Source organism: Equus caballus, chromosome 16, assembly GCF_041296265.1.
Source record: "Equus caballus isolate H_3958 breed thoroughbred chromosome 16, TB-T2T, whole genome shotgun sequence".
Taxonomy (NCBI): Eukaryota; Metazoa; Chordata; class Mammalia; order Perissodactyla; family Equidae; genus Equus; species Equus caballus.
In genome coordinates, this window is record NC_091699.1 from 87,404,632 (window position 1) to 87,431,487 (window position 26,856).

Genomic DNA, 26,856 nt, shown 5'->3' on the forward strand with positions numbered 1-26,856 from the left:
CCCCAGAAAGACCACTCATGTGATTAGAGGGCTCAACATTGAGCTCAATCATGTGGCCAATGATTTCACCATTCCTATGTAATGAAACCCCAATAAAAACTCTAGACACTGAAGCTTAGTGGAGCTTCCAGGGTGGGGACCACATTGATGTGCTGGAGGGTGATGTGCCTTCATTCCACCAGAGAGGGCGTAGAAACTGCATTCCCTCCCAGACCCCACCCTGTGTGTGTCCTCTTGACCTTAAACAAATAGACAGCCAGTTATTTCTCCAGCAAAATGAGTTTACTTGGGATCAACAAAGAATTGCCTTACAGGATCTGCAGCCATAGCAAGCCACGTGCAAGTTCCGAGGAACAAGGGTAGGAGAAGCTTCCAAAGAAGGGAAGAGGAAGTGGGGAGGGCCGTTGTGAACAGTCCATTGGAGGAATTGAGAGTTCCAAGTAGAGTGCTTTTCATTGGCTGAGTTGTGACTGTCTCCCGTTGGCTGAACTCCTGTTTAAGAAGACAAAGTTTTTCTTCTTCCTGTTGGGTTCTGCCATCGTCATGGGGCGTGAGAGCTCCCCCTTCTGGCCTGCCAACTTCATTTTAAGGGAGGTTTCTGTTTATCAGATTTCACAATCCTTTATAACAAAACTGTAATCCTAAGTATAGCTCTTTGCTGAGTCCTGAGTCATTCTAGTGGATTATCAAACCAGAGGGGGCAATGGGAACCTCCCAGATTGGTATCCCGTTGGTCAGAAGTTTGGGTGGCATCTGAAGTAAGGGCATTCTTGTGGAGGACGGAGCCCTAACACTAATAGTGGAGTCGGCTGCTCCAGGTGGTTGGTGCCGGAACTGAATTGTCAGACAGCTAGTTGAGGTTGAAACATAGTGGCTGGACAGGACCCATTTCTCCTTTGGGTGAAACCATGGTCAGCTTTCTTGCTGCTTAATTTCTTTTATAGAGTCCGCATGAATCAAACCTCATTTGTGAAAACATTTTTTGAGAGTAAAATGCAATTGATTAAGCTTTAAACCTTAAGTTTAGCCTTAAAGCTTAGTTGCAGTGTCATTTCAGAAATGTTTCTGGTTTGTTTTTGGCATTTTTTCCCCCCTGAAGAGTTTTGTCATCAAATCTCTTGACTTTTATTTTCGTTTCTATAATGTGGATAATTAGGTGGGTACGACTATTACCCCTTTCTTCAGGCGGGAGTAGATTGGGATCCCTGCCCAGGTCACAGCGGGAGAGCAGTCAGGCTGGCACTGGAGCGGAGCCCGTGTGGAAAACCAGCCTGCTGCATGGCCTTCACCACGTCTGTCCCGCCACGTGTCCCCTCACCAGGAAGACACAAGAGGGAGGGAAAGAGTCTACATGCTGGGGCTTCTCAAGGAACAGAACTGGAGAGAGAGGAGGAGAGTCAGTTTCTATGTTAAGGAGGGCAGAAGGTTGGAGGTGTCTGGCCGTTGCTCTGTCTGTGCCCTGGGATCTGAGAGGGAAAGTGTGGCCGTAGCGACGGTTGTGCTTCTGGGTGGTTAGGATGGCAACATGGTGATGCAGGAATGTCAGTGACAGCAGTGAACTTTCGGGTATTTGTTTTGAGTAAACATCCGTTTTTATCTTCTGATATTGCTACCCTTGTGAGTGGTCTTTCATATATGATATTTATAAGTGAGGTTAACTTTAATTTTTACATTTGGGTTTTGGCAAAAGTGTCTCATACAAGTAGGAAAAACTCATTTCAGTGCTGGAAATCACTTATTTACTTGTTTTTATACTCCCTACATTAAAAATTGACTTAATGGCCACTAGTATGTGGCATCACATTTGGGACACGGCTATTAATTTGTGTGTCTGTTTTATGAGTGTAGCTCTCTAGAGGGAGTTTTGACACTTTTTTCATTGTGTAATGGTTCTTTGGAAAGTGTATTTGGATACACCTTGTTCATGTCTGTTATATGTTTATTTGCTTTGTAACTTTTTATAAGTTCTATTTACATTATTTTTCCTGGAAATTTAAAGTCAAATTTTGAAAATGGTATAAGAATTTTAAAAAATGTTTTTGGCTTGAGGAAGATCAGCTCTAGGCTCACACTGTGCCAGTCTTCCTCTCCTTGGTATGGAGGTTGCTGCCACAGTGTGGCTGACAGTGGTGTAGGTCTGCACCTGGGATCCCAACCTGGGAGCCCTGGCCGCCAAAGCAGAACATGCCGAACTCAACCACTACGCCACGGGGCCGGCCCAATAATATTTTGAGATGACTTACAAACACAGCTAAATAATTAAACTCTCAGCACTTTTGTTTCAAATTTCTTCAGTTTAACATTTACTGCATCGGTTGATAAACTGCTATGGCCCCAGTCCACCTGTTTTTGTAAGTGGAGTTTGACTGGAGCACAGCCCACACCCTTACGTTCATGTATTTGTCGACCCTGGTCTGCTGTGTGCAGCATTTTATCCATTAGTTCCTACAAAAGTCTGAATCTGAAAGAATCAGTTCTCTCCTGTATCTCGTTAAATGAGCCTTTGGTCTTTGCTTGTTTCTTTCCCTCTGTAGTAAACTGATCACTTCTTTGAGATTGGTCTTTCTTTTCTTTTTCTGCAACAGAATTGCCGTATGTGGTAGGGAAGTGATGCTGTCTGAAGGTGACATGCTGTCCTCCTGTCTTCATTCTGTCCTCTTCCTCCCTATTTTGGCCTCCTGGTAATTGGGGTGGGGGGAGGATGGGGCTATGCTGAACTAAATTAAAATGAAATTGCTTTATCTATTTCCCCTTTACTTGAAAAGGGGGCAAATAGTTTCCTGGCTCGTAATTAAGAAATAAAAGTTGTCTAGCTTTCGGCGCAATCTGTTTTGAGGTGGTAGGATCTTTTGAGAATCAGAAGAACATTGTAGAGCCCGCTCCCCAGTAAAAAATAAAAAGGGATATATTCAGAAATATGTTATTGCAGAAGTCTTGAAAGCTCTGCAGTTAATCCTTACTGCAGCAGGGGTCCATAGATTCCAGGTTAGGAACCCCTGCTCCAGCCACTCTGCTAGGAATAGAGTCAGGCAAACAGAAAAGTAGATTTTTTAAGACTGGGAAATAAAGCTGATGTTGATTCAACTCTGGGAAATTAAATGTTCTTCACTATTGCTGTGTCTGGAGATTTGTTTAATATTCTTTGATCAATTTTTAAACATTTAAATACAAGTATGACTTTAACAGTATATTTCTAATATGTAATCTTCCACTTCTAATGTTAGAACTTTGAATATAGACATTTGAAAAAAATAATTGATTTTTGATGTTCCCAAAATAAATCCTAGCTTGGGATGGATCTTAGTGTTTCCAGATTGTGAGGGAAAAAAGGTTAAGTTAGGCTCTGGATGTTGACATGTGGTCGGCCAGCTCCTGCTTTGTGCTTAGCAGTAGGCTTCGGCAGTCCCCTTGAGTGGGTGCTTGTTTCTGGTCCTGTCCTCACTTTTGCATGAGCCTTGTACTAGAGGAGTTTTCTAAACTTTATTCATTGAATCCCATCTTCATGGTTTGCCTTCTCTGCACATTTCCTGGCTATTCTTTAAATCAACTCACTTTATAAAACTTAAAATTATCCAAATAATTACTGTCTGTGAAATATGAGGTTGATATACTATTCTTTCCTATTTGCCACTTTTACAGGAACACGTGCATATGGGAGTTTTGTCCCTCCTGAAATCGTCTTTTATCTTTCTAGAGGGCATCAAGTCCATTTTGGGAAACACTCCCCTATGTGCTGGAATTTTAAAGCTCTGACCTTTAACTAGAGTATGATCTATGGAACCTACTTGTACTTGAAAGTATGAGAGGATTCGGGGATCACGGATGGGTGGGTGCTACCTGCTGAAATATCCCTTGCTTGGGCAAATTCATGTCATTCTGAATATGGATATATTTGGCTGTGTGCATGGCATAGCTTGGAATCCTAGCCTTGCAATAGTTGGTTTGTTTTTTTAACCTGGCCGCACACGTATGTGCATACGTATGTGCAGTGTATGTGTGTTTCTCCAAATTTCATAAGTTTTCTTTTCTTTCACAGGTTTGATCTTGCTCTTCTACCTAGTCTTTTATGGCTTCCTGGCTGCACTCTTCTCGTTCACAATGTGGGCTATGCTTCAGACTCTGAACGATGAAGTTCCAAAATACCGTGACCAGATTCCTAGTCCAGGTAATTACGTCACAGTTATCATGACCTTTAACAAAATTGGGTTGTACTTTATCTTCCATAAATCTGTTTTATACAGCAGACAGAAGATCGTTAAACCTTGAGGTTAGGTAATGTGAAAGTTTTGATTTCTGTTTCTTCAATATTTACATACTGATATAAAGACCTTTAGTATTTACATACTGATATAAAGACCTGGACTGATAAATCTTGAGTCCTTTGCCAGGAGTCAGCAGAAATGAATATTGAGAATTATAGTGAAGACAAATTTGACCAATATAGTTACAGTTAATGAATTTATGAATGTTGTGTAGCAGTTTCACTTTGCCCTGAGTAATTTACTGATACAGTGTATATTTCAGCCAGCTCTAGCTGGAGTTAGAGCATTGGTCTTGTAAAATACATGCTTTGTGGTTTTAATTGCTTAGTATGGAAGTGGTAAGGTATTAAATAATGATCTGTCAATAGAGAATAAAGTGAGTATATTCTTAGTATGTTTAATTCTTCTCTATTGATTGTCTTAAGGAAAAAAAATATCTTCAGGACACTGGAGAATATACTTTAGTACAGAAAAATCTTAACTGAAACACTTGTTTAAATCATTTTCTACCTCCTGATTATATTCTTTTTAAACAGTCAGTCTTTGAATGCCAGCTCTGCCTTCATTATTGGACAAGGCCCTTGTCCTCACAGTGCTGGCAGTTTTTGTACAAGTCAGATAACAGTAATGTGCAGAACCCCAGTGTATATAATTCCCGAAATGGGAACGGCTTGTCGAGATGCTAGAGAGGGGAGGGCTCTCCCTGGAGGAGTGGGACTGGCTAGCAGGCAGAGTGGGAGGCAGGCCAGGGAAGGTGGGGGTGGAGCAGGGGTTTCTTTCTGGAGCAGTGGTTCTCACCCAGCGGTGACATGTCCCCCAGGGGCTATTCAGCAGTGTCTGGAGCCGTTTTTGGTTACAACTGGAGAGGAGCTACTGTGAGGAGAGGTCAGGGATGTTGCTGAGCATCCTGCAGTGCTCAGGACAAGTCCCTGCAACAAAGAGTCATCCAGTCCCAGGTATCAGGCGTGCCAAGCCTGAGGACTTGGGAGCCGCATCAGCAGCCAAACTGCACCAATTTCCCCAACCGTTTTTCTTAGAACAGTTTGTTCTAATGGCTTTTCCTTTGTTTGCAGTTAATATTTGTCTAAGCTTCAGGAGTAACTTTTAGTGTTTGACCAAGTATCAGAGACTGGCTACATGCTGATTTTTCCCTCGTCTTTTGTTTCATTGTGGCTCTGTATTGTTTCTACCCAGACTAATTCTAAGATAATTGTTTTTCTTTCTTTTTTTTTTTTAAAAGATTTTATTTTTCCTTTTTCTCCCCAAAGCTCCCTGGTACATAGTTGTGTATTTTTAGTTGTGGGTCCTTCCAGTTGTGGCATGTGGGATGCCACCTCGGCATGGCCTGATGAGCGGTCCCATGTCCGGGCCCAGGATCTGAACCGGCGAAACCCTGGGCCGCCAAAGCAGAGGGCACGAACTTAACCTCTCGGCCACGGGGCCTGCCTTGATAATTGTTTTCCTTGCTGCCTAAGTTTTGTGATGTTATTACCATTAGACATGATCTGATCTATTTCAGAAATAATCAACTCTGTTTATAATTGCATGAATAACGTAAGAATTAAAATGTGTTCCATGTATTTAAGTACACAATTTTAAACTGAGTTCCTTAAAATTATTTACCAAGTGTATTGTAGTACTTAAAAATCCTATCATTAGTTTAAATAAATATATATAGACATGTATGCACACACATGTATATAATACTAGATGAATATACATTAGTTTGTTAAATGTGAATTTCTCTTCCTAAAGGGATTATGGGTAATCTTTTCTTTCTACTTGTGTTTTCTCAGGTTTTTCTTTTAAAATGACCATATTAGTTTTAATTTTAAATGACATCATTTCCACAATATATTTGTACCCTTAAGATAAATGCTAGTCTGAAATTGATATGTATATTAACATGTACATCCATATAACATAAGCACATACTGCCCATCCACACCCCTACAAGCATGCACGCACACACACGCGTGTGCACACGCTCTTGTGCCTCAGTGGTATAAACTGGAAGGAGATGAGAGTTATTGTAGCATTCACATTCTATTGCTGTTCTCGGTTTTGGGGAAAGCCCAGACTTAATTTGGAGGAATTGAGTGTATTGTGTCAGCAGTGCAGCCGTGATGCTCATTCCTGCCATAGTTTTCTTACGTGAGAGTTTCAGACAGGCTATGAAATAGCAGGTACTAGGGCTCCAAGAGCACTGCTAGGCGAGATCTAGGAAGCGACCGGATCAGAAATTCAGTTTTATACGTTCAGGTTTTAATACAAAGCTTTTGCAAATTGAATCGTTTAGAAATTAGTCATGTAAAGGAATGGAATCTTTTTAAAAAGCACAGATATATTCATGTTTTTCTCTAAAATTGCTTCAGTTTAGAAATTTGGATGTTTTATGTTGGGTTTTCTTTAAAGTTGGGTGTTTTCGTACAGTAATATCCATGCTGCCTTGATTCTGTTACTTTTTTTACTTGCAGAATATTATGTCTTATTTCCGCTATAAAACTTTAAAAACAGGTGTGGGCCCCGTTGCCAAGTGGTTACGTTTGCACGCTCCCTTTGTCAGCCAGGGTTTCACCAATTCAGATCCTGAGCAGGGACCTAGCACCGCTCATGAAGCCATGCTGAGGCGGCATCCCACATAGCAGAGCCAGAAGGACCTATAACTAAAAATACACAACTATGTACCAGGGAGCTGGTACCAGGGGGGCTTTGGGGAGAAGAAGAAACAGAAATTTAAAAGAAAAGAAGATTGGCAACAGATGTTAGCTCAGATGCCAGTCTTTAAAAAAAAAAAAAAAACCTTAAACAATTTCAGACATAGACAGATGGTTGGAGGCTTTATTCCTACGTTAAATACTTTTATTAAAAATCATAAGGTTACTATTGTTGTTTTCTCTCTCTCTCTCTCTCTCTTTCTTTGCATGAGGAAGATTGGCCCTGAGTTATCATCTGTTGCCAGTCTTCCTCTGTTTTATACGTGGGACACTGCCACAGCATGGCTTGATGAGCAGTGTGTAGGTCTGTGCCTGGGATCCAAACCTGTGAACCCCGGGCCACTGGAATAGAGCACATGCTTAATTCCTATGCCACTGGGCCGGCCCCTGCTATTGCTTGATTTTGCAGTGGGTAGAGTGGTAAGGAAGAATGGGCTCCTCATATGGGCTAATCCCAGTGAGCTGTTGTATTGATATGCCTGAATGGGGAGTATAATCGGGGGCTGTCTTGTGCTGCATGTAGAATAAGATGTGCCCTGCCATTTAGGAACATTTTTTCATCATATTGGGGTAGCATGGGATTTAGTTTAACTCAGGAGCCATGCAGATCAACATGGGCAGGTCTTGGGTTTGAAAGAAACTGGATCTGATTGAAAAAAAATTAGATGTCTGTGAGCAGCGATTTTAATGAAAACTAAAACACTTATATTTGTCTATTTTCAAGTTCAATGCAAGGCATATCATCTCTGATAACTTTGATATGGAAAAGGTTTAGAGACTATTGAGAATTTTAGGATTGTTTTTAAGCCTCTATGCAAGGCTGAATTAATAATCTAGATCCAATGCTTTTTAAACAAGGAAAGCATATATTAAAGTTGGAAGCCAGATTATGTTTCATACAGATAAATATGCTAGTGGTTTCTGTTAACTAACTCACACAACATGTTCTGTATACATGAGTGTTGACTCCTGGTGTGAAATTGTTGGTGGTCATACTCCAAATGCAGTATGTGAAAAATCACATTTTATCATAGAGCAGTGTTTATTATTGAAGGAAGAATATTTAACCATAGAGTCGAAATTGTCTAGGCCTCTTTCATTGAATAAGGTAGGCTTACTTTGTGAATGTTTCCATACAGTTATAATTTGAATGATAACGTGCTTTTAGACTTTGATTTGCTATAATTTTTCTCCCTCTGTTAATAGCAGATTGGCAAAATCTAACCATATTTGCTAGAAAAATGATTCTGGAAAGTACGAAGTAAAACTTGCATCTTTTTAAGTCGGGAACCGAGCGCTTCTAATTAACTGTCGATACTCAGGGGAGGTTTCTGACTGGTCATGCATGCGGTGATTTTGAAGATTGGGGATTCTCTTTCGTTTTGGATGTGCCTTCACAATCAGAAGTGGGAAGTTCTGATCATTTCGGCATCCCTGTGAATACAACTTTCCATGTAATTTACTGAGATCTGCCTTTCAGAGATGAGGAAGGAGAAGGAAGGAGAGAAGGGAATTTGCTACAGTTAATTTCTCCTTTTTCTTTTATCTCTTTATAGGGCTTATGGTTTTTCCGAAACCAGTGACTGCGTTGGACTATTCATTCCGTGTGTCTGATCCAGAGTCCTATAGAGGATACGTAGACGATCTCACCAAATTTCTAAAGTGTAAGTGTGTTTTCTCAGAGTAAGGTAAAAGATTTTAGTTATTAGAAAAACCAGGACCAAATTAGGATGACTTTTAGAAACACCATTCTGTGAGTATGTTTTACCTTTCTTTTGTTCCGTTAAACACAGCTGAGAGGACTTGTAAGTAGATTTTATGGTTGATCGTGAGAATGTTCTAACTTCTGGGCAGACAGAGGCTAGTGGGCGTGATTTGACTTTTCTTTCTGTCCTGTAATAAGTACATGAGTAAGTTCGTTGAGACGTAACATTTGTATCTGCATGAAAATGAAACATATTTGGCTAATAGAGCAAAACTATACTATATGAAATGATGCCTCTAGGTGTTTGGATCTTTTGGATCCAGTGTAGTGCTTGGCAGGGGCAGGGTGGGGGGCGAGGAATGGTATTTATTGCTTAAAAAAATGTATGTATCAGTTGTGAGTTTTTCAGAGTTACCAATTTGTAATGCTTTCTAAGAACCATCCTAGCCCAGCCTTTTCTCCTCTTTTGCTTGGCCTAACTCTGGGGTATTACCATTCCCAGGAATGATCGTCCAGTGTGCTGACCTCTGGTTTTTGATCACTTCCTCACTGCTTCCTCAGCCACACGTACCTGTACCTGTACTTGCTCCTGAGAACGCGTAGGCCTCCATTGCCAAACTCATTGTTCGAGCCTTTCCTTGCACAACCTTCTGTCCCTCTAATTTGCTTGTTTGACTTTCCCTCACTATTCTTCCACCTCATCGGGACTTCCGGTTCCCTGACCCTTTCATCTTATCCAAGCCCTCGCCCCTAACTTCCCTTCTTAGCAAGCGTATTACTTCCACGGTTTCCATTTCATTTTCACTCTTGCCAGCACTCTAAAATCCCTTGCCTCTCAGTCTCTGTCGTAAACTTGCAAATGGATGAAGCTCCTGCTGGGAACCTGCCCCCCCCCCCCCCATCAGCTGGGTGCTGCTGAAGGAAGACTTGCAGCAGGACTGACTCGCTCCATGAGTGCCTATCACCTCCCTCGAAGGGACCTGCTCTCCTGCCCAGCAGTCCTGCTGAATTTCTCTGGATAGTTCTTGGAAGGGAGTATTTCCACCCTCAAACTTCTAAACCCTGACCTTTTCCCCTGTAGCTCACTTACTTCATATAACCTGGTGTCCTGCTTCAAAAGATATAAATAAACGCATTCGTATGGGAACTTCCCTGGTTTCCCTGTTACCAGTAAACAAACCTATGGTTACAGCCATTTTGTTTGTGATGGGGGGCTGCCCTTCTTTCATCTCAGGCCACCTGTGCCTCTGTGCTTTGGTGCTCGTCCCCTCTCACTGTCTCGGGAACATCACGCTATTGACTACCCCTTCTCATGTATATTTAGGCTCTCCCTCTCTTTTTATTTTTTTTTATTTTGAGGAATTAGCACTTAATTTTATTGGGTTCAGACCAGGAGTCCGTGGATCTTGACCTCTGTATTTGTCAGTTTTCCTCTCCATGTTCTCTTCAGCCTGTTTCCATGGTCTGATGAGCTGTTATTTCTTCTGGTAATGGATCTTGGCCTCCTCCTTCCTCTTCTCCTCTGAGTGGCTGTAACTGCCTGGTGCTTCCAGCCCACCTCAAGAGCCAGGTGCCCCAGGGAGGCAGGCTTTCGTGCAGGCTTCAGACATACAACCTTGAGGGCAGTGGGAGCCACCATTCGCTCTTTCTTGTTGTAGGGTGGTGGGATGCCATCAGGTACCTTGGGGAGGTCCTGGGCCGTGTGACCTCACTTGTGCCTGTGGGGCAGTGTGCCTCGCATGGTTCGCCAAGAGATACAGCTGGGGCCTCGGAAGTGGTAGGAGCCACGGGATGGGTTGTGTCCATCTGCTTTTGGAGGAAAGCCAGGTGCTTCAACTTGTTTCTGTAGAAATTGCCAGAAATGTTGGTGCCCTCACATTGCACAACCACCACCTCTGGTCCAGCAGCCCTTGCTTGGGTACAGTGACTGCCACGTGGCCCCAGAGAAGGCCTCAGCCATCTAGAACCAGGACCTGCCCCTCCACCATCTTTGACAGCCACCTAGGAAAGAAGTAGTCTCTCTCTTTACTGGATCCTTCCTGTCAGCAGGTGGAAATTCTCAGTTCCCTCCTGTCTTCAATCAGAAACCTGTTTGGGGGCTGGCCTGGTGGTGTAGTAGTTAAGTTTGTGCGCTCCACTTCGGTGGACCCAGGTTCACAGGTTCCAATCCCGGGCACAGACCTAGCACTCACATCAAGCCACACTGTGGCAGCATCCCACATGAAATAGAGGACGATTGGCACAGATGTTAGTTCAGGGCCAATCAGGGCCAAAACAAAACCAAGAAACCTCTTTTGATCCTACATCATCTACTAGCTATCTTCCTAAGGCTCTTTCCCTTAATAGTTTATATATACTTATTATTTAAATAATTTAAAGATGATTTGTGAACGTATAATCCTTGGTTTAACAATCAAATAGTAAAGGGGCCAGTCCGTGGCCAAGTAGTTGAGTGCATGTGTTCCGCTTTGGCAGCCTGGGACATGGCACCGCTCATCAGGCCATGATGAGGCAGCATCCCATGTCACAGCCAGAAGGACCTACAACTAGAATACACAACTGGATACTGGGGGGCTATGGGGAGAAGAAGAAGAAGAAAAAAGATTTAAAAGATTGGCAACAGATGTTAGCTCAGGTGCCAATCTTTTAAAAAAAAATAGTAAAGAAAAGTCTATAAGGAAAACAGTAGTTTTCTGCCCTCCTCCTTTCTATCTGCAGTCCTGTTAATTTATTCAACATGTTTTTTGAGGGCCACCTTCTTTAGACTATGGGGTGTAGGGAGAGCTAGTGGGGAGGCTGTTACAGTCATCCAGATGAGTAGAATGGCAGCTTGGCAAGGGAGGCTGTGAGAAATAGTCTGATTCTGGATACATTTTCAATAGGAAATCACATTGTGCTTTTGAAGTTTTTCTTATGGTGTTTTTCTTCTGTATCTCTAGATATTATACTTTTCTGCTGGTTCTTGACTTAGCACTTTTATACATTGGCTTTACTTCCTGCCCCAATAGATGAGGATTTAGCTCTCATGCCTCAGACTTTACCCCCTTCTCAGTTCAATAGTAATTGAATTAACTATTTTTTGTTTCATTATTGGTGGCCTTTTTATCCCTAGTCTCATTTATAGACACACTCTTCTGACTCCCTTATTTGTATACTATCGTTTGAAGTATTCTCTTGTCCCTTTTTTGTGGGAAACTCCTTCCTAGAGCTCTTCCCTCCAGCTGTAGTCTGTACTGGTCACTTCTTAGGCCTTTACCACCCAGCTCCCATTTTGAGACTTTTTTCGCCTCCTTCCCAAAGCCCCAGTACCTGGCTGAATATCCTACTTGTAAATCTTTCTAGTTCTTCTGTGTGAGCTGCCACCACAGCATGGCTACTGACAGACGGGTGGTGTGGTTTTGTGACCAGGAAACTAACCTGGGCCACCGATGTGGTGAGAGCGCTTGACTTTACCCACTAGGCCATCAGGGCTGGCTTGAAGCTTCTCTTCATCACTTTCTTTAGTTGGATTCACTGTTTCTTGGTTCCTGACTTTTTTCTTTTATTTATTTGTTTGTTTAATTTTATTTTGAGGAAGATTGGCTCTGAGCTAACATCTCTCGCCAATCTTCCTCTTTTTGCTTGAGGAAGATTGTCACTGAGCTGACATCTGTGGCAATCTTCCTCTCTTTTATGTGGGACACCGCCACAGTGTGGCTTGACAAGCAGTGCCAGGTCCATGCCTGGGATCTGAACCTGTGAACCCTCGGGCACCAAAGTTGAGCGTGTGAACTTAACCACTACACCACCAGGCCAGCCCCTAGGCTTCTGACTTTTTTCTTAATTAACTCCCTAGTTTTGATGGAGTATATTCTCAAGTAACTTTATAAGAAAATATACATGAAATGTAAATTTTGAGTCCTTTCATTTCTGAAAATGACCTAATTCTGTTTTTGTAGTTGATAGTTTAGCTGTATATAAAATTTTCATTCCTTTGTATTGGCCTTTTTCTCCTCTGCAAGGTTGGTTTTTGGTTTTTAAATGTGTTTCCTATGGGTTCTAAAATTTCTGTTTCTTAGTTTCAGTTTCTAAAATGTCACTTGACTGGGAACTAGATGGGGTTTCTGAGGATGAAGACTTAGGTTCTCCAGTTCAGGGAAATTGTCTTGTTACTATGTTGATAATTTTGTCAACTCCGTTTTCCTTTTCTCTTTCTAGAGCTTAGATCTCTTATTTTTTTCTCATTTTCTCTTTTTACTTTATTGTACTTTCTGGGGAGGTTTACTTTAATTCTTTAATGTTCAACTGTTTTTCTTTTGACTTTCAGTTGTCATTGTTGATTTTTAGGAATACCTTTCTCGTGTGTAAAAGATATAGTCTCTGGTTAAAAGATACATCTTCTCTGTTTTTTTCCTATGGTGGATACTAATTAGAATTTAAAGTTTGTTTTGTTCACGATGTGTCTTTCCTTTTGGGTCTTTTTTTCTGTTAATCTTGCCCTGTCTTTTTCCTTTTCTGTCTTTCCTCAGGTGTGTGGGGTTCTTTGGTCACCCTGTCTGAGATGGGTGACCTTTCTGTATTCCCATGATGCTCTGGACAGGGGGTCTTCATCATCTGACCATTCGTGTTCTGATTCTTGGTACTTACCATGATATTGCGTAGAAGTGGAAGTTGGCGTAATACAGAAATGGTCACTGATGAACTGGCCTAGACCAACAGAGTATATGCAGTAGAACCCCTTGGGAAAATTGGTGAAGGCCTTGAATATTTCTTGCAAAATGATTTTTGTGATTGTGCCACCAAAGTCAAAAAGGAAGTGAAAAATGTTGTATGGTACTGTTTTGTTGAAAAAGTTTACCCCTAAAAATGCCTGAACCATTCTTTTAAATGAGTACATAGTTCCCATGATATCCTAATTTTTGCTGAATATAAAATGAAACCAAAAATTTTGACTGAATATTTTTCTCAAGGTGAAGATCCACGCTTCCTTTTAAATGCATTTACTTTGAAATCTGGTTCCTGTTTTGGTTGAATTCACTTTAGGCAGCCCTTTTCCGGTACCAGTTCCACCCACACACCAGTGCTCTTACCAAGGCACTGTCCCACCGTGTCTTAGCCGTTGGCTAGTGTCTTTCTCGTGAGTGAACCTGTTGAGGGCGTGCTCACTATTGTCCCGATTTAACCTGACCCTGGGCCAATGCAGAGCAAACACTCGGAAACCGTAGTGTGTTTCTCCCTCTCCTTTCTTCCCCTCCGCCAAGTTGTAACCATTTCACTCTTTATCACTTTGGCAACTGTCTGGTTACACCTCCATCTCTGCCGGCAGTAACTCCCATGTCCCCCTCATCACTCGGCTCTGCTGCAGTCCCCTCGGCCCGGGCTGCTGGAGCGCCGAGTATCGAGTATCGCCAGGCCCTGCAGTGAGGATCGTAGACTCGACCGCCGATGTTCCTGCTCCGCTGTCAGCCCTGCACGGCAGCAGCAGCAGCGCCTCTTCGGGTCCTCACTGTTGGAGCTACGGGGCGAGAGCATGGAGGGCATGCAGATAATGCCATAGCCGTGGCTGACGCCACCTGATGGTGACAGAAGAGAATGATCTGTAATCTAGTTTATATCACTGTTGAAATGCAGTAAACTCAAGAGCACTAGATAGGTGTTAAAAGTTAAAGGAACAAACTTAATATTCTTTCTGAAAAAATTGTCTGGTAATTAGCATTGCTGTTTTTGTCTTTGGAGAATGTTGATCAAAGGATGATCTATTCCTGATTGTCTTAAAGATCTTTTTTGGCTGATCTCTGCACACATACGCATTTCCTTTTTAGCATACGATTTAGAAGAACAGAAGAATCTCACAGCCTGTCCCGATGGAGCCCTTCGTGAACAGAAGGGGCCGACTTATACTGCGTGCCAGTTTCCTGTCGTTTCCCTTAAAGGATGCAGTGGTGTGGAGGACCCCGAGTTTGGCTACTCCACAGGAAACCCTTGTATTCTTGTGAAAATGAACAGGGTATGTACATATTTTACTTCTGCCACTGCTTTTTTCTAATATCATCTATTAAGAAGTAGGCAACTATTTATTAGATGTTATCTCATTTGCAGGTAGCTCACATAGAAGGCTAGCAGTGATATTAATTGACCTTTGGAAAATTAATACAGAGTAAAACAAGATTGGTTCATAAATTTATCATAGATTAATGATTGGAGTAAAACAGCTTCAGCTTTTCCCTTTTGGACGTAGCTGCGTGCGTTTACGGAAGATTCCTGCTTCAAGGAGCAGGTGTTCTGGTTGTCATGCCCAAAGCGTGGCCTTATTAGTGCACAGTGCTCATCTTAGAGTCCTACGTCATAAAATAATTTAAAATTCCATGGCAACTTTATAAAGTTTTGGCTTATTTAACTTCTTCTGAATATTTAGTAGCAAAACCTAGTTTAATAATATAAATAATTAAATAGTAGAAATGCAAATAAAATGGCATTGGAATGAGCTCAGTGGGATGTTGCAGTTGTAGCCAAAGTAGCAGCATTTTACTCTGTTTTACAGAAGAGGTGCCTGAATTGTATGGCCGTTAGCAAATTAAGGAGCTAATGTTCTCCCTGCATTAGTAATAATGGCATGGGGTCCTTGTGCAAAGGAAGATGCTAGGGACAGTGATCCTTAGCCCCTGTGCCTTGCTGCTGTCTAAGTGTCGTAGTGCAGAGCTCTGTCCTGATGCACTTATCCTGTTGAGGCCTGCGAGGTCTCCTTTGAGAGTGAGGTTATTACTGGTGATTTACTTAGAAAAAAGGCAGTTTCTTAAACAGGTGTAGACTGCTCAAGATCACGAGTCCACGTATCACTGAAATCACCATTGATAAGCACATTGCTACTGCCATCCCCAATAAAAGTAAAAGTTGAGTCTTCCGATGTTGGCACTGCTAGATAAGGCGTTTCCCTGTAGGGAGAGAGCCAGCTGGACCCTGAGGCGCCCGGACTGGCTCCCCTCCAGCCTCTCCTTCCTTCCCCCCCCCCAAGGCCAGTGATTTTTTTTCCTGATGATCCCATAGCAATCTAGAAATCATTCTCCAACATTGCCTGACACGTAGTAGGCGCTCAGTAAATGGTTAGTCAGGTGTTTCAGCAAGACTTTAGTAAGAATTAAGGCCATAAGTAATGTGAAACGAGCTAATTTATCTTGTCAGATGAATTACATGTCTTCACTTTACAGGGCTGCCTTGTGTAACCCCAGCCTCCTAGAAGTAGCTTCACAGCATCTGCATGCTGGAAAATCCAATCCCGAAACAAAGCCAAGAGGAGTTGTTCTAGTTCTCTCTCCCACAGGACTAGCCTCTGAGTTTACTTTCTTTTGTGATATGTCCTGTGTGAACGGTGAGGGTCTGAGATTCCACTTGCCGATAGGGGTGTGGCCCTGCAGGGTGCAACAGAAAGGAAGGGTCAGGTGCACACAGGGGTCAGTAACGAGGTGTGCAGACCGGGCGTGGCAGGGATTCACCCCCAGTGTAATTTGTTCCAGTCATTACATGGGCAAGGGCAGTTAATTGCTGTGGATACTGTTATTTAGGTTGCAACAATGCTTGTCTTTTGGGAGAAATAGTTACAGTTTACAGACATTCACATGTAAAATGCATATAAATTCAAAACACCGGAAAATCCTCTCAGAAATAGGTGGAGAAATATGTTACCGTTCACACAGAGTTAGTTTAATTAATCACATCCATGGAAGTAGCCTCATGACATAGAGCTGAATGTTGCTGTGAGCGTCTTAAAATGGAATTCTTCCCAGTGTCTGCGTTTTGTGGAACAGATAGATGTGAAATATGGTACGGCTCTGTGGAAACCCTATGGAAACACATGTTAGGGATTGTGACCTAATATATTTTCATGAAGAACAGTTTATTATTATTATGCCTCTGCGGTTCTTCTTATTTCCATTAATGATTTGTTCATATAAATAATGAAATTTAAAGGTTTCTGTTCACTTCTTGTTTTAAGGGTAGCAGAGTGTGATACTGGGTTTTGGTCAGTTCTTTGGTAACTGATTTATCTTCTAAATTGTCCCAGTACAGTAATAAAATAGCTAATTGGCAATATTATTATATTGAAAAGTCTGTTCTAATCCTCTAAAATAAAATTAAAGTAAAAGACAGATGTATTGGGATTTTAATATGGAGTCAGTGTTCATCCCAGCCCTCCCACCTGGTCCCCAGCAACAGAGGAGAGGGTTATGTTGTATACATTTGTGATGTTTCGAGTAATCTGTATTTCTTCACCTTAGATAATTGGATTAAAACCTCAAGGAAAACCGAGGATAAATTGTATTTCGAAGGTGAGTATTCAAAAACGGACCCAACTTTGTGAAAGCTTTAGCGTATCTTAAAATTGCTGTAAAAGTCTAGTGAGTTTTAGTCATCTGTTTTTCTTCCCTGTCACATTTTTAAAGTCCTCTGTAGTGTCATTCTTAGAAGAATAAAATTACACCAAACTCTGGGGTTCGCCCTTCTCTGTTGCTCATGATAATTCAAAAATACTTGTTTTCCACGTGCATTTGGTTTCACACACATTGCCTTTACATTTACGTATACCATATTTCATTGATTTTAAGAGTCACTTTTTTTTCTAGCTTAACACTGCAATTGGGATTGGCCTTGTAAATAGTGTGTCTTGATAGTGTATCATGAGTTTTTCTTTTCTTAATAGTACATAAATTGGTGTACATTAATGGCATATGAGATTTAGTGAAACATGGTGCATTTTCCTGTAGACATTCTTTTTCTCTCCCATCTTTATTTTTTTCCAAAGTGCTGTACAGTTTTCATCTCATAACTTCTTTTGTTTTCTCTCCATGCTGCATGTGCAACTAAGACAAATATATAAATGATGGGTAAGAGTTCTGAGGAGAAACTGTGAAGTTCTAAATTTTAAAGAATTTAATGTGCAGAATATTAATGTTCTAACTCCAAGTATATGTCAGAGGTATTTCACTTGAAATGTTACATTAAAATCACTTCTAAGGTTGTTTGTGAAAAAAATTGTAATTCCTTTAACCATGAATAGATTTCTTACTTGGGCAGAAACTTCATGCTCGGTGGTTCTCAAAATCGATCTTGCATTAGAATCACTTGGAGAACTTGTCGGGTCCCCTTCCCACCGTTTCTGGCTCAGTAGGTCTGCAGGGAAGCCCAAAATTTGCATTTCTAACAAAAGTTTCCAGGTGATGGTGAGGCTGCTGGTCTGGGGCCCACACCTGGAGAACTTCTGCTTTAGAGTATCCTTATTAATTTCTTTTCAGTACTTATTCACTATTTGCAGTAGAATAATAAGCCAGAAAGTTTGTGGTTTCTCCTCAACGTGTGGTTGAAATACACACGTGTGACCATAGTTCATTTTATCTCCTTAAGTCCTGGGCAGCTTAGTAGGAAACTTGGATAAAAAGCCAGAATCTCACTTTAAACCAGATGCTACATCTAAGCCGAGCTTTTCTTGATAAACAGATTCTTCTAAAAATCTGACTGTGAGTGTATAGTGTCTTCTCTTAAGACAAAAGAAACATGATGGCTACAAGATACATTTAGAAGAACTGTTGAGTGGACTCTTTGTGATCCTCCTTGGTTGCAAGTCTTTCCAATAGAAAGTTCCTGAGGCCTGGGTGCTGGCCTTCAGCTGGGTAGACGTGCTGATTCCATGGCAGTGGACCTGCATGCAGGAGCTTCCGCCTTTGTCTGTGAGCGCACTGCCTAGATGAGCTCGGAATGCTGGGGCTGTGGAGCCAACACCACCGGGAAAGGAAAACACACACACTTAGGCCAGAAGGGCAACAGCTTGACCCTTTCCTAAGGTTTCAAGTTTGAACACCTTTGGCCAGTACAAATAACTTCATGTAGTTCTTCCTTATGGTTTTAAACGGAGTTTCTCATTGTTTATCCATTATGTATCCTTTCCTCTAGAATAGTTGGGGGAAGTGTTAATGAAAAATCCTTGTCTGATGACTCACATTTCAGTTTGCTGTCCCTTTTGCTTTGAAGAGTTACATGTAAAGCACATAAAATAATCAAAGTAGATGGGGAAGTAGATGGGGTTTTTGTTTTGTTTATTTAGTTGTGGAATATTTTTTGTTATTAGAAAAACACAAAATTGTGTGTCAGAAAAACTGTTGGTAAAGCTTTGCATTTTACTCCGAGGCTAGTCACAAAGGAGTGATCAGATGGAGGCCGTAGCTGTAAAGGTGTGGCTCTGGAGAACAGATGAGAACATTTACTACGTCATCATAATTGCTGTTTTCCATTAGATTTGTCTCTATCAAGCGTTCTTTAAATTCTTTAGTTGACTTATTTTTTATGTAATACATTTATCTTTTACTCTTAAGTTTGGTCTGCTTTAATGGCTTTTATGCAAGTTAAGAGTCCTGAAAATGCTGAAGCATTGGTGACACAACATGCTCTTAGTGGTAGCCTTTAATTTATATTAATTTAAAGGATGGTTCCTGCAAAAGATGTAATATTCATATGTGTCACTAGATTTTTGGTATTTTATTTTCTTAAAAAATGAATCATATTCATTTATGAAAATGTGGAAAAATGCAGAAGAGAAAAATTGGTAAATGCTACCCAGAGAGAACCACTGCTTAGAACATCACCTTTATGGGTGATGATTGTATAAAAGAAACAAAATCCACGTGTGCTTCACTCTGAAGTGTCTCATCTTTATCCAGATACGCATTTCTTGATATTTCACAGTTTGTAAATGTTTATTTCATGGAAGGTATAAAATACAAGTTTAAATAAAAGACTGCCAACATTATGGCTTAGGTACAAACCAAGAGAACAGTGAAGTGTCTGTTACATGTGGGTGACCTTGAGCTTGTGACATTAATTCAGCTTCAGTTCCCCTCTTTGTAATTGATCCCACCCACTTAAGGGTTGTTAGACATAAATGAGGCAAATATAAATTAAATATGGTATCTGGGTGGAAATACACACTGAACGTTCTCAATAAACTGTAGCCCGAAGAAATCTTTCTTTTACCCTTTGGGGAACATCTCTGTGTTTCTGTGAATTAAGCTCATATAGTAAGGAAAAATAGGTGAAAAAAAGCAATTTGATGCAGAAAAGCACTTAGATCCAAGTGATTGGTTTTTTCTCCAATATAAAATGCTGTTTTAGAGTTAAAACTCCTTTTTTTCTTAATTAAGCAGTACAAATGTGGAGTGGTGTTTGATTAGTGGTTGAAAAATGGCTTCTGCAGTTTCTCTTAGCCTTGCTGTCTCCTGCTCTTTCCACATATCTGATCTGCGTCATTAGAACTTGTCCTCCTTGTGGGGCGTCGTCACTCTGGTTGTGCTGTCTTCTCCGTGCATTCTCCATCTCACCCCACGCACACGTGCTGCTCATGGAAGTCACGTGGAATACACAGAGTAGGACTTCTTAGAGGAGATTTTTAGTTTTGCTATAGTTGTTTCGTGTGTGCTTTCAAAAATAGAAATTACTTTATTCAAATCTAGAATTCAAGCATTTAGTCATATTTTACTTTAATTAGTGCTTAGTAAACTTGCCACTGGTTATAATGGTTGTCTATTTGTTATCTAGTATGCGTTAAAGTTATAGTTATTAAAATCAGGCCTATTTGGAATGTGTTACATAAGAATTTTCATAAATCGCTTATTAAGAATACTACAAATAACTAATAGCATGAATGAATTGGATTATAGATGATGATTAGATTTGTATGTTTATCAGGGTTTTTTTGTTTTTTGTGGTTTTTTTTAAGATTTTATTTTTCCTTTTTCTCCCAAAGCCCCCCAGTACATAGTTGTCTATTTTTAGTTGTGGGTCCTTCTAGTTGTGGCGTGTGGGACACCGCCTCAACATGGCCTGATGAGCGGTGCCATGTCCACGCCCAGGATTCCAACCGGTGAAACGCTGGGCCACTGAAGCAGAGCGCGCAAACTCAACCACTCCATCACAGGCCCACCCCTATCAGTTTTTTAAATACATGGAATGTAATTCCAATAGACTCATAACACTTTTAATTGCTTTACATGTGCTCATAAATTTATTCAAGGGAAATGTGGTATTTAAATTGGTTAAGGAGTACCTTAAATTTTTCCCTAGTAGTTTTTGTCACTTGCATCATCGTTTCCCCCTCTGCTTGCAGTTATCATGGTTATGAATCACATGAGACTTTTGGACCTGCCGCCTCCCAGGCCCGAGTGCTCCACTCTAGGTTATGGCAGCCAGTCCTTCCAGTCTGGAAGCAAAGTATTTTATTCATTTAGGGATCCATTGGTCCCATACCCACGGGTGCATGCCTGTCAGTGGCCGGAGAACTGGCATTTAGTGGTTGGAAGGCAGAGATGATTTTACAGACAGTGCATGAGTAGATCTGGTTATAAGCTAGAAGGGACTCTTGGAAAAGGATACAGAGTACACCAGGAAGTGTAAGAAGAATCGGGATAGTTCATGTCAGAGGGTTTAAATCAAGATGAGCAAGTTCTCTTCTCAAAAAGAAGCTTGTGATTAATGCAACTGGAGCAGCACGGTAGTTTCCCCATACTGTTCATAATTGATACTGTTTAATATAAATACATTTTTTAAAATTGCTTTTTGTGATCTAAAAAGGGTTTCTTCTGCTTTCAACTTCAGGGTGAAAAGACAGCCACTCTATCAACTTATCCATCTAATGGAACTATAGACTTAAAATATTTTCCATATTATGGGAAAAAACTGCATGTAAGTATTTAGAAGTTCTTAAGTGGTTGTGACTCTTGGGAAATTGGCACATCTGTATTAAAATGTCACTTGTCTCAGGTGGTAGACACATACCTTGTGTAACTTGTGCATCATCTGTTCTGGTTTTTAAATACAAATGGTGATGGCAAAAGGAGATCTCACATCTACAATTCAGAACACAAAATTCAGGCAGATAAGTTAAAGGATGATTAGTTCCAAAATACCATTTTTGTTTTTTTCATTATTTAGAATGTGCTTGTTTAGAGAATGTAGAGAAGTAGTAAATAAATCAAAAAGCTTGTTACCCAGAGATAACTATGTCGTAGGGTAATTTCTTCCATAACTTTTAAGTATATGTATGTAAATAAATCATTTTATAAAATTAGGACCATACTATATATATACTTTTAAAACTTTTTATTTTGAAATTATTTCAAACTTAAAGTGGCTAGAATAGTACAAAGAATTCCTGTAGACCTTTTACCAGGATTTCCCAAATGTTAATATTTTATCTCATTTGTCTTTTTTTTTGTGAGGAAGATTGGCCCTAAACTAACATCTATTGCCAGTCTTTTTTTTTGCTTACGGAAAATTGTCACTGAGCCAACATCTGTGCCAATATTCCTCTATATTATGTGGGATGCCCCCACAGCATGGCTTGATAAGCCATGCTAGGTCCACAGCCGGGATCCAAACCTGCAAACCCTGGGCCACCGAAGTGGAGCATGCGAACCCAACCACTACGCCAACTGGCTGGCCCCTACTTCATTTATGTTATCAGTCTCCATTGATAGATAATTTTTTCCTGATCCATTTGGGACTGAGTTATAAACATGGTGCTTCTTTACACTAAATGCTTGAACGTTACTTCCTAAAAATAAGGACATCATCATATAATCATAATATAGTTGTCAAAGGAAATTAGCATTGATATAGTACTATTATCCAATCTGCAGACTTTGTTGAAATTTCACCATTTATTCCAGTAATGTCCTTTATCAGAAAGAAGAAGTGTTTTCCTGGTTCAGGATATCACATTGTTACCTCTTCAGTCACCTGGCACTGGAACAGTTCCTCACCCTGTCTGTTTCATGCCCTTGTACTCTTCTTGTTTATGTTCCTCAATTTGAGTTTGTCTCCTGTTTTTCATGGTTAAATGTAGGTTGTCCGTTTTTGGCAGGAATGCCTCAGAAGAAATGTTAGGGCCTTTTCAGAATAGCTCATCAGGAGGGACGTGGTGTTGACCGGTCCTGTGATGGTAACCGTAAACACTTGGTCAGACAGGTTTCTCCACTGTAAAGTTACTCTTTTTCCTTTGTAATCAGTATGTCTCATGTAGGGAGACTACTTTGAGATTATAAAATTCTGTTTTTCCCATAGCTTTAGCATTTATTGATTCTTGCCTGAGTCAGTTAGTAATAGGGTGGTTCCCAAATATTTTTCTAATTCCATCTCTCCTATCCCATTTACTAGTTGGCATTCTGCTCTAAGGAAGAGCTTTTCCTTCTCTACCATTTATTTATTTATATCAGTATATTCTCATGGATTGTTATTCGTGGATTCTATATTCATAGATTCAGGGGTTGTAATCTGTTATAATCATTATTTATTTTGGTGCTAAAATTGTCCCAGATTTGGCAGGTGGGAGACCTTCAGGCTGGCTCCTGTGTCCTTTTGACATGCTCCCATGATTCTTTGAGCACTTTCTTTCTTTCTGGCACCACAAGATATTCCAGGTTCATCTTATACTTTCCCTGCCCCATCCTTGGAATCAGCCCCTAGTTTCTTTGAGTGAAGAATTGTATTTAGAAACCACCATGATAGTAAAACAATCATATTTGCACCAAGTTACACAGCAACATAAGCAAGGCTATAGGACACCTAAGTAACATAATCAGTAAGAGGTAGATCTTATATGTATTTATCAAACAATAAAGTGAAAATAAATGAATATCTAGCTTCAAAAAAGAAAGAGTTAAAAATAATAGATCTAATTAATAGATTAAAGTCTGGTTGGTTTTTTTTTAAATTTTAGAGAATAAACCAAATTCTGAAAAAGTGTAGATGAAGTTACTATAGAATTTGAATTAATGTATTTTCCTTTATTTGCCAGGTGAGGTATCTCCAGCCATTAGTTGCTGTCCAGGTGGCCTTTAATACTACCAGTACTGGAAAAGAAGTAACAGTCGAGTGCAAGATTGATGGATCACCCAATCTAAGAAACCAGGATGATCGTGACAAGTTTTTAGGACGAGTTGTTTTCAAAATCACAATGCATGCATAGTAGGCATTAGGATATCTCCACAGAGTAAATGTTGTGTTGTCTGTCGTCATTTTGTATCAGCTGGACCTGCCATTCTAGAATTATGAGACCACCTTGGAGAAAGGTGGGGTGGTACATGACACTGGGGTAACATCATAACGTGCTTCCAGATCATAGTGTTCATTGTGCCCTGAAGTAACTGCCTGTTGCCTCTGCTGCCTTTCGAACCAGTGTACACTCACCAGATAGGGACCGTGAACACCTGATTCTGATCATGTAGAATGGGGAAGGGGCTTGTTGTATTTTTATGTGGTTTATTTACCAAGTGTCTAAAGCTTAATGTGCTGTGCTATGTAAATATTTTATAGATTTAACACTGGTTAACTGTCATATTTTGATGCCAGCAAAGTTTTAGGGATAATAAATGGTACCTGACCAAGATAAGTGACTTTATAGCTGCAAGAAATGTGGTGTGTGGAGAAGTTCTGTATGTGAGGAGGAAAGAAGAAAATAAAAGTGGATTTAAAATGTCTTGGATTTTTTTGTAAAATTATTTTTTACATGACGGATTAGTCTGTGGATCTCTTTGAGTAAGAGCATAAACTTTTTGTTGTAAAACATGTAAAAAAAATAGCAATGGGATTATTTTTAATGCTGGAACTGTATCTCTTATAGATTAAAGTAGTTTAGACCATAGATGAAGCATAGCATTTTTAGGTTAGCCGATATGAATATCTACTTAATTTTTTATGAAATTAAATTCGTAAGATTTAAATTGTACAATAGTTTGTGAAATATCTTGTTACTGCTTTTATTTAGCAGACTGTGGACTCTAATAAAATATATAAATGGTGAAATATAAAAACTTGGAACTTATTCAAGGCTTCGGACCAAACACTAGAGTTTTCCTTCGCATTCTCTGATTAGTCATGAAGAGCTTCCTTCAGCCTCAGGTGTTGGCTATGATTCTTTTTCCTAATGTGAGCTTCTTTCTCCTCTATTCATAAAGGTGTGCTTCCTTTATGATCTGCGGTTTTTTTGAAGCCTCTTTTTTGTTGTTGCTCGTATTCTTGAGGTTTTCTTTGTGTTGCTGCAAGCCAGGACGAGGGGGACCCAACCCAGCTGGCTCAGGGGTGACCGTTGGGAGAACAGGATGGGCCTCGGGGGCCCAGGTGCAGCCTTTGTGCTTTGGTAGTGAGCACTCAGCCCTGTTGGGACCTCTGCTTGTTGCACTGTCACTAAGATCTTAGTGATAACAGGCATTCATTTTAGAAGTCGTCTTTGCAACTGAAGAAAATCATTCTTGAAGTTGTTCCTAAAGCAAACCTTTTCTGGGCTTTGGTTTTCCTGTCTACCCTCTTTTGAGTGTAAAACAAGAAAACGCTGTGATGCCAGAGGAGAGTCATGGGCTGCAGCCAGGATGTCACGTTAGTTGGCCCAGTGTGAACAGATCCTCAGCAGCTGTCAACTTTGGCTCGTGTGAAATCCATATTATTTTTTGATTAAATTTGTGTTGCTGTGTCTTTTGAACTATAATATGGATAGAATTTGTGTTGTAATGAGCTTAGATAAAAGCTAGTTCTCATACATAAGAATTGAGATATCCAAATTGGAGGACTGGGTTTTGGAGAGAAATAAAAATGAGACATACACACGAGTCACTAAATTGTGTTTGTGCCTCCTTGGTTCAGAACTTTGGGCATAACTGAGCTCAGTACTGCCGTGTGACCTTAGTTGACCTACCCAAAACTTCCTAGCTCTGTTTTCTATTGAAATTAGGGGAGTTTAACAACTATTTACCACAGGCATGCTGTGTGCCAGGTGATGATTTGCCAGACTCAGGATATAGAGATGAAAAGACGTGGTCTCTTGAGGATCTTAAACTAGGAGGGAATGGGCTCCAGACAGGATATGGTTTGGTAATTACACTAACGGCAGTTAAGTGCAAGGAGCTGTGGGGGTGGGGGAGGACTGGATTATTCCAAAGGTCCCTCTCCTCCCTGAAACTTATTTTGTGAAAAGGTCCCAAGAGACAGGCAGTGTTTGTGGAGAGAAGGGTGAGAAGGCGCTGGCTCTGTATGGGACAGATGCAGAGTTTGACCAGGAATGAAGGAAGCCTTGTTAACGTGCAGATTCCGAGTCCGCAGCAGAGGTTCTGTATATCCAACAACCTCCTAAGTAAGGCCTCTGGTGCTCATTCATAGACCACAGTGAGTAACAAGAGGCCAGAGGACTGAAGACGACCAGCTTTGCATCCTCGGCCATGGATCTGGCACTAGTTTGATCAGTGGACGGAGGAGATTCAACTATCAGTTGACTTTAGCTGATATTTAAAATTCAGCAGGTAGGTTATATTCCTCAAAGAAAATTGTGGGTTACTTCCTTAGCTCTCCAAGCTATTTTGTACTTGGAACTTTGTTATACAGGAACTCTATTTCATTTTGATCACCTAAGTGGGTGGTAAGTGACAAATTGACGTGTAGCTCCATCTGTCCCACTTGGGGCACACAGGCTTTCAGCCTCACACTGTGTCATAGAGTGGCTCTCAGTAGGGTTTGCTGTAGACGATAATCTCTCTACCTAGAACTTGTATGGTTCATCCTGTAACCAGCTCGGCTGTCCTTTCTCGGTGATAATTTTCCCCGTGCATGCGGTAGTGAGATAAGAAAGGCTAGTTGGCCCTCTTCACAAAATCCAAATGTAATAGGGCCGTCCATCACTGAAGGTGCAGCCTGTGAGGAGGACTTCCCGGGTTCTATACAGAGTCTGCTGGAGGAGATCAAATTCACATGGAATCCATGATCGTTCACTTTGGAGAGGGAGGGAGAATTGGCTTTAGATGATGGTTTATATTTGATTGCTTAGGAATCGTAGGCAGTTTACTTAACTTTGGAGCTGCAGTTTTCTTACTGTAGGATGAGGGTCATGCCAGCTTTCAGGGCTGCAAGGATTGGATGAGAAAATGGACATGCAGTGCCAGCATGTGGTGGGTGTTTATAAAGGCGAGTTTCCAGGGGCTCACTCTCCTCTTGAGGTGATGGGGTTTTCAGGAGTGTTTCCCTCCAGGAGTCTTTCTGGAAGCCTTGTGTGTGGCTGCAGTTTTGCTGCGGTGTTGGGGCTGTGACTCTTCCTCACTCAGGGGAGTGGTGAAAGAAGGGGTTGACGGTCTTTCCTGTTCACCTGCAGCTTTGTGTGGAAGGAGGGGGT

The 26,856-nt window shown here is 40.8% G+C and overlaps 1 protein-coding gene and 1 pseudogene across 1 annotated transcript in view; one reads left to right on the forward strand and one right to left on the reverse strand.

Moving 5' to 3' along the window:
• Positions 1–24,514, forward strand: part of ATP1B3 (ATPase Na+/K+ transporting subunit beta 3) — a 40,830-nt gene extending 16,316 nt beyond the window's left edge. The window contains exons 2-7 of the mRNA XM_023621035.2: positions 4,037–4,165; positions 8,536–8,643; positions 14,486–14,670; positions 16,937–16,987; positions 21,300–21,386; positions 23,500–24,514. Of these exons, the coding sequence (XP_023476803.1) occupies positions 4,037–4,165; positions 8,536–8,643; positions 14,486–14,670; positions 16,937–16,987; positions 21,300–21,386; positions 23,500–23,670 (731 nt within the window). The 3' untranslated portion in view covers positions 23,671–24,514. The remainder of the gene's footprint in view (positions 1–4,036; positions 4,166–8,535; positions 8,644–14,485; positions 14,671–16,936; positions 16,988–21,299; positions 21,387–23,499) is intronic.
• LOC102148489 (large ribosomal subunit protein uL13 pseudogene) lies at positions 9,910–10,672 on the reverse strand (annotated as a pseudogene).
• Positions 24,515–26,856: the final 2,342 nt, after the last annotated feature.